Genomic DNA, 11,391 nt, shown 5'->3' on the forward strand with positions numbered 1-11,391 from the left:
GCGCATCTCCTCCTCGTCCCGGAAAGGACTCTTCCCGAAGCGCTCCTCCAGCTGCCGCCGAAGCTGGAGAGGAGGGGATGGCGTGGGTTCCAAGTGCCCTCTGTGACCCGGATCCCTGCGCCCCCTGGGGTAACGAAATCGTGGGGCCCACTGTCTCCCCGCAGCCGGGTCAAGATTCCTTCCAGCCTCCGCCCTTCTCCCAGCTTCCCACACCCCATAAGCGCCTCCCCTTCCTGAGCGTCTGGTACCCCTCCCCTCCTTGAAGTCCATTCCGGTTTTTAGGACCCGCTACCCCTCCGAGACTCCATCTTCCAGACTTGCTACATTCCCATAGCGATGACCCCTTTTCTTGCCCTTTTCTCATCCACTGCCCCCAACAGCCCTCTTGGGCTGGCTCCTCCCCAGCCTCTGAAAGAGCCAGTTAGAACCAGTTTGCCACCTGCTGAGCAGCCCGAGCCTGGCCCTCTCTCAGCCTCTCCTGTCTGTCTCCCTCCCTCCTCTTCCCCAGCCCCATCCGTATTCCTGGGGAAACCTCTGTCCCTGACATTTCTGGGTGCCACCTACCCAGGGGACATAAGGAAAGAATGGCTTTCACTTCATCAAAGACCTGTGCTAGGTTCAGGGTATGGGTGAGTAGGACACAGATCAATTTCTTCAAAAGAGTCAAATACTTGGGGTGCAGACAGGAGTGGGAAGTGCTGAGACCTGGTCAAATGTCCGGACCACAGTCTTGCCTAAAAGGCATTCATATTTTGAATTTGTGAAAAACCAAAAATGTTGGGCTGTGCAAACAAAATACGCCTAGGGGCTGAGTTTTCAACTCCTGGAATATCTTCTGCCAGCTGAGAGGCACAGGATCAGTGCTCTCCAACGGGTGCTCAGTTCAAGTAGGGTCTGCACTCCAGAGTCCCCACTCCAGCCTCCGCGCTGCGCCTCTGCCCCTACCTTCCGGGAACTGCCCCAGCCAAACTCCTCCAGTTGCTGCTTGAAGCCTGGGTTGGGATTGGCGATGGGCCGATTGGCTTTGATGGCTTCCAGCACGTCACGCCAGCCTAGCCCGGTGACCGTCATGACATAGGCCGTCACAATGGTGGTGCTTCGGGAGATGCCTGCAAAACTGGACCATGCCCCCAAACTGGACCAGCCTGAGGCGTCCCACTGCCCTGCACTGTAGCCTCAAAGCCTGGAGGAGAACCTGCAAGACCCCACCTATTCCTCACAACAGCCCCATGAGTGCAGCCTTTCCCCCCCTCATTTTACAGCTGAGGAAACTTAAGTTTCAGGGAGGAAGAGCTACTTGGTCATAGCCAGGAGTCATTGCTCCTGGTAAGGAGCAGAGTCCTGATTTGAGCTCCTGGTGGACCTCTACCAGGCTAAGGGCAGACTTTCAGGAGAGCAAGAGCCCAGGAAAGGTCTTTTCTGTTGTCCCCTCCAAGTAGGATGAATGTGTTCAGGTTGGCAGGCAGCTACTTCCGGTCCTCCCCAGTCACCCAGTCACCCTGACTCACCAGTGCACTAGGCAGTTTCCCCCATTGAGGCGGCAACAGTGGATGAAGTTGATACACTCTTTGAAGTGCTTTTTGCTAAAGATGAAAACAAGAGAATAAGGAGCATTGAAGAACAGAACCCCTAAGCTTTATTCCTCTCCTCACTTATAGGATGACAGAGGACAAAGAGTGCTGAGCTCCTCAAGTCAGTCAGTATAAGGGGACTGCACTATAGAGTGATGGGAGCTCTGGTGGCTTAGTGGTAAGGAGTAGGGCTACCAACCTAAAGTACATGGTTCAGATCCACTAGCTGCTCCTTGGGAGAAAGATGAGCCCTCTCCTTTTGTATGATTAATTGCCTCTGAAAGCCCACAGGAAGGTTAGCTATGAGTCAGTTCCAACTTAATGGCACACAACTTTAGTCTGAAGGAGCTCTGATGGCTTAATGTGTAATGTATCAGGCTGTTCATCCAAAGGTGAGCAGTTCAAATCCACTAGATGCTCTGAGAGAGAAAGATGGGCAGTTTCCTCCTATAAAGATTGGGGGTCACTGTGAGAACAGACTTGAGGGAAATGGGATTTGTTTTGTTTTCAAATATTACGAGGCACAGATGTGTGTCAGATAACACTGGTGGTATTACTGATAAGAGACCAGTAGGGGCAAATCCTGCCTGTCTAGGGAGGAACAACTGAAATCATCTCTCCAGTGGGTGTGGTGGATCCTATATCCACAGAGGATTTATCTTGACCTTTCCAAAGAATGGGTGGGAGGAGACACACAGTCCCCCTCCTCTGGAATCTGCCATCAAAGCATCAGGGAACAATGACAGTCACAGGATGCAAGAATCCCAAGGGAGAGACGTGTGTCTGGTCCCACCCCAGGCTGGGAGGCACAGGATGCTGTTAATACTACTAACAGAATCCTACCCTGTCCTAGATTCTCAACCTACATCCTCTTCTCATTGAAATCCTCTGTGAAGTGATGAAGAGGCTCAGAGAGGGGAAAGGATGTGTCTAAAGTCACAAAGCAAGGAAATGGCAAGGACCCAGAAGTCTTAGCACTGAGGTGAGGACAGTCTGGAGCTGACTTTCAAATCTGGTGGTTCATCTGCTTTCAAGAGGCAAGATGTTTTCTCCATATCATAGCTGGGGAGATTGAGGCTATGGGCTTAATATTACAAGGGTAAGGTGGAAACAGAGTCAAACTTCGGTCTGAGTGACCCCCATGCTGGATCCCCAGAAGAGCCTGATGGCCTGAGTCCTCTCTCTGGTCTTCTTTAGACCACCGTATGCCACACCATTCTCCCACCCACCAACCACAGAAGGCAACTGACTAGCTGTGTAGGGGAACTTACATGGGCACCTCAGGGGTGTCAGCCACTGGGATTCGAAGGTAGGTGATATCCTGCAAACAGAAAACATACTCAAGTAGTCAAGGTTTGGGGAGCTCCTTTACTGCACCCCTCTCTCTCTCTGCCTTGGCCTAAACAGTCCAAGTTCCTTGTGACTCCAGGCCAATCCCCACCCTGAGTCCCTGTTGCCTGTTCTGTCTAAAGAGGGCTGATATTTCATCTGTGATTCCACAACCTTCTGAGCAGACACCACATATTATTTTTTTTAAGACACTACATGTCTTAACTATCTTATTGATTTGGCCTAAAGACTTGATAAGAAAGCCCTAGACCCCTTTAGCTAATATTAGCTGGGAAAGGGCTCCTTAGAGTCCTGTCTAGATGGAGATCCCAATTTCATAAATAGGGCAAAGCAGATAATCTTGAAAAGAGAAAAAAATATATAACAATGAGCTAAGATTTTGGAACTGTGGTTAAAAAATCAGAGAGTGATTATTAGAATAATCAAAGGATGAGCTAAGTGTTGGTAATTTCCCCAACAAACTTACTGCGACATTCTTCACCTCATGTTTACCCTTCGGACAAGATCATAAAGATCATTTCTGCTCACATGTCCAGGGACCTTGTTGATTTTTTTCCCAAGGACTTCCCCTAATCGTAATCGTTTAGAATCAAATGCATCTTTAAGTGCCTGGTCTGTCACTGGCCAGGTCCTCATTTGTCAATGACTTTGTGTGAGCTTGCAGCCACTGTCTTCAAGGTCACACAAGCCTGTACCTTTTGCAAGGTTTGCAGTTTCTCTTTGCCACGCATTTGGCCTTGGGTTTGGCTGGCATTCTCCAGTCCCGACTGGTAAATTCACCGATGGATGGGGGAGGAGGGAGGGAAGGAGGCCTGTTGGGAGCAGGGACTCATTTTGTAAGCAGTCATTTTATTAGTAAATCTATTCATGACTTGACAGCCTTCCTTATGCAATCCTGTGACTTTATCCCCTATATGGTCCCTAACAAGGCTGCCCTCTGAAGCTAAATCAGATTCTACTGGCCTGAAAATGGCTTGGATTTTGGATTAAAATGAGGCTTATAAGTTATTAGAGGTTGTGGTTAGAGATTATCAAACCTGACCTCCTCACAGGACACACAGGGAAACTGAGGCCGGCCCAGAGAGGGGCAGGAGCGCAAGGTCACACAGCAAATGTATGATATACTCTCCTCTCAATCTCAGAACTCCAGGAGCCTTTCCTGGTTACTACTCTTTCCTTTCAGTGGATAAAGGGAATAACACAGACTTTAACAGTTTGCGAGGCAGGGTCTTTATCAATGGGATAAAAATAGTCTTAATCTTATTATTATATCAACTGCAATTTATTGACTATCTAGCTGTTCTGAGGCAGAAAGACGGGCAGTCTCCTCCTGTGCAATTGATTGCCTTTGAAAACTTGCTTCCAATGGTATACAACAACAACAGCACCATTATGTGGCTATAATTTTCAATTATTCTCATTTACTCAGAGTGGTGGTGGCTGTTGTGTGCTGCAGAGTTGGAACCGAACCAAAGCTGAGACCCTCCGGCAGGTTTTCAGAGGCAGTTAATCACAAGGAAGCAGACTACCCAGCTTTCTCTAGTGGAACAGCTGGTGGCCTCGAACCACGTGCCTTTGGGATTGCAGTGGAGCTTCTTGCCACTAGGCCATCAGAGCTCCCTATGTAATAACAGTATTATGTGGCTCTCATTTTCAATTACTCTCATTAACTCAGTGTGGTTAAGTACTGTTTTTTAAAAAATCCCCACTTTACAGATCAGGCAACTGAGGCTCACAGAGGTGAGGTTTCATGACTAAAATTTTAAAAAAATCGTGAAAGATATGAATTTGGTCCCTCGGACTCTGGCAGGTATAGTTTAGACTGAACTCTTTCCTTCTCCTGGTCTAACACCCAGCCAACCTCCTGTTCCCTGGACCAGCTCCTATGGTGTGAGCCATGTTTTACAGTCACAAAGCGTCTTCACCACCCTGCAGACCATCTGAAACTTCACAACAGCCTCCCAGGGGCAGACAGGGCTGCATGAGACAGGAACGCAGAAAGGTGAAGTCATAGCCAAGAGTCATACAGCAAAACACTCAGCTCAGGATCATCCCGTGTGAGGACCGGGAGACCCACATGGGGACCTTTACGTGGTTCACTGTGAGTCCACTGGGCCAGATGGCCCGCATGCTCACCTCCCAACTTCTCAGCTTTCTGTTGTGTTCGTTTAGGTGAGCTCCCTTTCTAGGCAAGTTTACCTCTCTGGGCCTCAGATGACAAATAGGTAATACAGAATGGCGATAACCAAAGGCATCAGGGTGGGTGAAGAAACCAGCACAGGGCCTGGCACACAGTGGGTGCTTGATAAATGGGTGCTGTGAGGTCTGCCTTCCCCCCACCTATCTGGACCCCAGAGATGAAGATGAGTAATACCTTCAGTAGAGGCTGGGGTGACTCGTGGATGGAGATGATGTGTGTGATCTTATTCCGGCCCAGCTGGTCCGGGTCTTTGGCATCTGAAAGAAACAAGAACCTGGTACCAATCTGGCAGGTGGGACTTATTGGTAGCTGATGACCAAGACAGCTGGGCAGTGCGTTCCCTCCTTGCCCTCCTGTTCCACCTTGGTCCACTCTTCCTTCCCCACCTCCTGGTCCCATCACAGCAGGTTCTGCTATTTGCACTCGGCTTCACCTTGAATCTGGGGCACCCCCTAGTTGTAGCCCTACCCATGCCGCTCTTGCCACCTAAAACACCCTTCTCTGAAATGCCTTTCTGACCCAGCAATTCCACATCCAGGAATCTCAGCTACAAAGCGTTTGCTCACACACGAGAGCTGTGTGTGAGGGACAGACATATTAATACTTCAGTACAACTCACAAAAGTACACACAGGAGATTGTTCAAAAAGAGAGGACAACCTAAATGTCCATCAAAAGGAGACTGAGTAAATACAATAGTCTTACTTCAGAAAACCACTGAAAAGGGTTATATATACTGACGCGCTTGGATGTCTAACACATACTAAATGAGAAACCCAGGCTGCAAACAGTTTGCAAGTATGTTTATGATATCTGTATCCACAAAGGGAGGAGTTTAGTGGATTATGATCAGATGTTAATGGAAAGGTTGATGATGGTTCAAAGCCACCCAGTGCAGAATGCAGCCCTAGAGATCTATTTTTATAAAGATTTTGGATGTTGTTGAGTCGATTCCCTAAGGCTTTCTTGATTGTCTGCTCTTTAAAGCAGATCGCCAGCCTTTCTCCTGCAGAGCAGCTGGGTAGGTTCAAACTGCCAGCCTTTTAGTTAGTAACCAACACTGAACCTTTGCACCCGAGCCTCCTCTGCAACCCTATGGAGCAGTTCCACTCTGTACCACATGGGGTTGGGGCAGTTCTTAACAACATTACACGGATATTTGAAAAATGGGCCAGGGTATCCCTTGATGCTCAAGTGTTCATCTCCAGGGGCTGAGTTTTCTGTGTATGCAGATCTTTTATGATTAGAATAAATAGCATCACTTCACCTCCATCTTCATATGTCTGCATGCTCATTCAGCAAACATTTATGGGGCACTTACTCTGCACAGTGTTTGACCAGGAGTCAGGTTGTATAGTGAGCCTCTTGACCCCTTCCCTCAGGGGGTTTACACACTGAAGCGGTTCAGACCTTATTAGCCAGATACAGAGGTCAGAGTGCTGTGACCAGCTGAAGGAAGGGACTGGGCTGTAAGGGACTTTACCTGCCCTCTGCTCATCTACATCCTAGGACTCCAGGTTCCCCCTCACTGGGCCTGGAGTACTTCCCTGCCTCCCCTCATTCCTAAGCGTGTTTGATGTGCTGTGGGCCAGAGGCAAAATGGTGGGACACAGGCCAGGACCAGGCCAAGCACGATGGCCTGAGGCAGAGTGGACAGTGCTCACCAATGAAGTTTCCGAGGTAGAGTCCAGGAAGTACCTACAGAAAAGACAGTCAAGAGGTCAGCAAGGGCAAGGGCAGCTCCCTCTTTCCAGCTCCTCTGTCCCATGAAGGATGTCAAGATCCTAAGCAAGTCCCTCCCTTTCAACAGGTCAGGGCCCTCTGGGAGCACTCTCTGGGACTCTGGCAAGGTGGGGCAGGTCACCCACAGTGAGGGCACCAGGGGAGGGTGGCCTGGGTGGGAGTGAGATGAAAGAGGAGGGGGAGAGGGTGTGGGGGGGAGTGGGGGGGTGTAAGGAGAAAGATGGATTTGCCAAGGAGGTGGCTGGGAATGCTGAGGTGAAGGGAGCTGGGAAGGGAGGGACAGATGAAGGGAATTGCAGGGGATGGTGGCTCAGAGCCCAGAGAGAGCTCCCAGAATGGAACCGACAACAACGACAACAACGGAGACAGAGACTTACGGACAGACACACAGGGGCAATGTCAGACATAAAGACATGGGGCAGTTACAGACACCAAGTCGGGCAGCGACAGACACAAAGACATCGCAAGAGAGTCTCAGGGACAGGACAGGGCAAACACAGATGCAGGGTGACAGCAGAGACACAGAGATCTAAGCAGGTACAGAGGCTCAGAGGCGGGAGCAGGGGAACCCGAGAGGAGGCCAGGTGGGGGCTGCCGGTCCCCGCCCCTACCTTGGTCATGCCATTCCCCATGATCCCCGGAGCGGGGGTCCGGGCGCAGCCCCCGCTCGCCGCCTGGAGAGCGTTCGGCTCACTTCTGCCCTTAGGGCCCGGGCCCGGCGCCTGCTGCCCGTGGAGGATCTGGGGGCCCAGCTCCCGAGGCCCCGGCCCGCCCTGCCTGGCCGACGCCGACCGCCGCCCCTGGGCCCGGGAGGAAAGTAATGGTGGAGCCGCCGCCGCCGCCACCGCCGCAGGCTCCTCCTACCCCCTGGGTCATGTGGGGGCCGTGGGTCGCGGCGGGGGCCGGACAAAGCCCCAGTGTGCCGGACCCACGGCCCGCGGGACAACGGCAGCTTGTTGGGGCCGCGTGGGGCTGCCGCCTCCGGGTGGGGGCGGGGCGACCCCCTGGCACTGTCAGGCGCGGGCGGGGGCGGGGGCGCCTCGGGGCGGGGACACGGGCCAGGGCGCCCGCTTTCCCTGACCTCGGGTTTCCAGCAGAACCATGGTGGGGGCGGAGGGGCGGGAATATGATCGCTGAAGGGCCCTCTGCTCTTCAGATGATAGTTTCTCAGAAGGTCAAAGTGGGTAATTCCTGTCTTCTGTTGCGTCCACTCTCACCCCCATGCAGCCATCCTACTGGTCAACCAGTCCTCCACAGCTCCATCCATCTTCCCACCCACCCCCATCCCCAGATTCACCTATTCATCCACACTCCCCTCACCCATGCCCCATCCACCCACCCACCCACCCACCTATTGAGTCATCTCTTCTCATTCCCTTTGGCCTCTCTGAGGCTCAGCTACTTTTTCTAGGACCAGGCATGACTGCAGACAGGAGCCCCCAGGGAAGCGGAGGTGAGCATGAGTGTGTATTTGGTCGAGGCCAGCTGTGGGAATTCTAGTTGCCTGGATTCCTTTGAATAAAAGATCCAATATAAGATGTAGTCAGAGCTATGATGAGTTTGGAGATCAAGTTTGAGGCTTCACTGCATCACCAAGTTAACAAGGGCTCCCAGGAAAGCCCCCTTATGGCCCCAGTTACCCCATCTGTGTATCTCAGAGGTGGAGGTGAGCCTTTCCTGGCTAGGACAAAAGCGGGAGAAAGTGAAGTAACTGTGACCAGGCATCTATAGGACTGATAGAGCCTCTGAGTCAGCTCTTCTCTAGCCAGCATCCCCATCTCTCCACACTCCCTCCATCACCCCCTACTCCTCCACCACCTCCCTACCTCTCCACCATTCCCTACTCCTCTGTCACCTCCATTCCTCTATCGCCCCATCTCTCCAGCATCCCTACCTCACATCACTCCCTACTCCTTCATAGTTTCCTTCCACCCTTCACTCCTCCATCACCTCCTCACCTCTCCATCACTCCCTGCTCTTACATTCCAACCCTCCATCCTCCATCTCTCTATCCTCCACCACCCTCCATCATGCCCTGCCCCTTCATCTTTCACTTCTCCATCCTCCCACCCCTCCATCATCTCCTGACTTCCACACTATTTTCCATATATCCCAACCCCTCCACTCTTCACCTCTCCATCATTCTCCACCCCTCACCACCTGTGCTCCTTCAAACCTGCCAACCTTCCATCACTCCTGCTCCTGCACCACGTGACCCTTCCATTACCCGACCTCATTGTCACCCTCATCCCTCTGCCCCCCCACTCCTCTGTAACTCCCCACCTCTCCCTCACCCCCATCCCGCCATCAGCACCCAACTCTTTCTTCTATTACTTTCCACCTCTCCATAACTTCCTCATTCTTAAAATTACCCACATCCCAACTCTACTCCCCTTAGTTACTGTTCTCCTCTGGCTTGTAGTAGGTGATTGTGGGGCAGATGTTGACACAGAGCAGAAGAGGGAAAACGTCTCAAGTCTTTCTGAACTGTAGAGATGAGAAAAACCCAAATGTTCCCTCCTCAAGTTGACAATGTACACAGAGCTGCCTGTCCCAGGACTGTCTACGTCTGGGATGTTCTTAAAAAACAAAATGACTCACTAAATACTAACTGATCATCTACTATATGCTAGGGACACAAGAGTGGACAAGCAAGGTAAGAAATGGTTCCTGCTGCAATTGGCTTACAGTCTAATCCAGCGCTCCCAAACAGAAATATCTGAGGAGCTGCATTAATCATTTTAAATGTCCTTGTCACTGTATTTAAGAGAGTTAGAAATTGTAATTGTTAATAATAACTTTATTTAACATGATACATCACAAATATTAATTCCACATGCAATCAATAGTCAAGAAGGATCAATGAGATATTTTACATCCTTTTGACAGTGCTAAGTCTTTGAAATCCAGGATGTGTTTTGCTTTGTGGCACATTTCAGTTCAAACTTACCACATGTTAAGTCCTTAACACCCATATGTGTCTAGAATCAATGTTAATTGATGCCTCAGATGTAGAAGCAGTTGTTGTTGCTAGGTGCCATTGAGTCAACTATGACTCATAGCAACCCTGTGAACAACAGATCAGAACCTTGCACTATCCTGTGTCATGTTCATTATCTCCATCATGCTCGAGTGGCTGTGTCAATCCATCTTTTTGTGGTCTTCCTCACTTTCCCTGACCCTCCACCTTTCCCAGCATGATGTCTTCTCTAAAGATTGGTTCCTCCTGTGAATAGGCCCAAAGTAAGTGAGAGAGAGTTTCACCATCTTTGCCTCTAAGGAGCACTCTGGTTGCACTTTCATCAAGACAAATTTCTTTTGGCAGAGTATCCAATATTCTTTGCCATGGCCACAATTCAAAGGCACCAATTCCCCTTCTGTCATCCTTATTCATTGTCTGACTTTCAGATGCATCAGAAGCAATTGAAAATACCAGGGTTGGCTAAAGTGGCCCTTAGTCTTTAAACTGACATCCTTGCTCTTTAGACCTCTGGAGAGGTCCTTGACAGCAGATTTCCCTGAAGCTAACACACTTTTGTTTTCTTGAGTGCTACTACCACAAAATGAACAGCAGCAACCACTAGAAGAAGAAGCAGACAAAACAAGCAATGGACAAATAATGGACCATTTATATGTTCACAGTTTTTCCTGCAGGAAACAAATAGAGCCTAGAAAGAGCAACAGAAAAAATCTCTCAGAATAGATCTGACATTTAGAAAAAGGGGGCCAGCTAGGGCAGAGATTTTTGGAGGAAGGAAGCGCGGGGCAGTGAATTATCTGATATGCCTTTTGCAACCATTTTAATTCCTATAAGATGACCAGGTGTGAGGTATTTGTGGCCCATGAAAGGGATTGCTAATAATGTAAATAAGGTATATGGGCCACTTGTAGGCTGAGATAATGCAAATAAAGTGAATGTAATGCTAACATGAGGGCAGTAGACTATATAAAGGGCCAGTACAACTTAAAATCTTCAGTGGGGTCTGCCACAGTCTTTGTTGAGGCTGCATTCCAGCCCAAGTTCTTCTCAAACTTACTTCCTTTCCTTCTTTTCCACAGAGGGTGCTCTTCAGTGTGTCCCTGATTAAGATCCCAGCACTCAAATCTCGAAGTCTGCTTCTTGAGAAACTGATCTTGTGATAATTTGAATTTTCCACTCATTAAATATTAGTCTGTTCAGGTTTCTACCAAACTAGGTCAGATTACCCTGCTACATGATGTAATTGCTTCTTGTGTTTTAGTTTCATAATTTGTAACTCTACATTTGGGTAGACATTTAATTAATGAGCCTTATTTGTTCATTCACTCAATAAACATTACTGACCCTCTGAGGAATACCGAGAACTTTGCTAAGCTTGCAGAAGATAAAGACAAACTTGGCCTTTACCTTCTCGATACTTCTGGGAGAGCTTAAAACAAAGGAATCTGTTGAAAGGAGTGAGTGGTCAACAAATCTACTTCTGAGATGAAATGCAAACGGAGCTGAGTTCAGAAATGCAAAACTGTATGTTCACACAATGGAATACTA

The 11,391-nt window shown here is 49.5% G+C and overlaps 1 protein-coding gene across 1 annotated transcript in view; it reads right to left on the bottom strand.

The window, feature by feature from the left end:
- Positions 1–7,822, bottom strand: part of DUSP15 (dual specificity phosphatase 15) — an 8,999-nt gene extending 1,177 nt beyond the window's left edge. The window contains exons 1-6 of the mRNA XM_006881424.1: positions 7,475–7,822; positions 6,785–6,818; positions 5,296–5,378; positions 2,843–2,892; positions 1,509–1,583; positions 946–1,117 (exon numbers count right to left, since the gene is read on the bottom strand). Coding sequence (XP_006881486.1) covers positions 946–1,117; positions 1,509–1,583; positions 2,843–2,892; positions 5,296–5,378; positions 6,785–6,818; positions 7,475–7,495 — 435 coding nt within the window. The 5' untranslated portion in view covers positions 7,496–7,822. The remainder of the gene's footprint in view (positions 1–945; positions 1,118–1,508; positions 1,584–2,842; positions 2,893–5,295; positions 5,379–6,784; positions 6,819–7,474) is intronic.
- Between the last annotated feature and the right edge of the window lie 3,569 nt (positions 7,823–11,391).

This window comes from Elephantulus edwardii, unplaced genomic scaffold (genome assembly GCF_000299155.1).
Source record: "Elephantulus edwardii isolate Elephantulus edwardi_28Jun2011 unplaced genomic scaffold, EleEdw1.0 scaffold00015, whole genome shotgun sequence".
NCBI classification, from domain to species: Eukaryota; Metazoa; Chordata; class Mammalia; order Macroscelidea; family Macroscelididae; genus Elephantulus; species Elephantulus edwardii.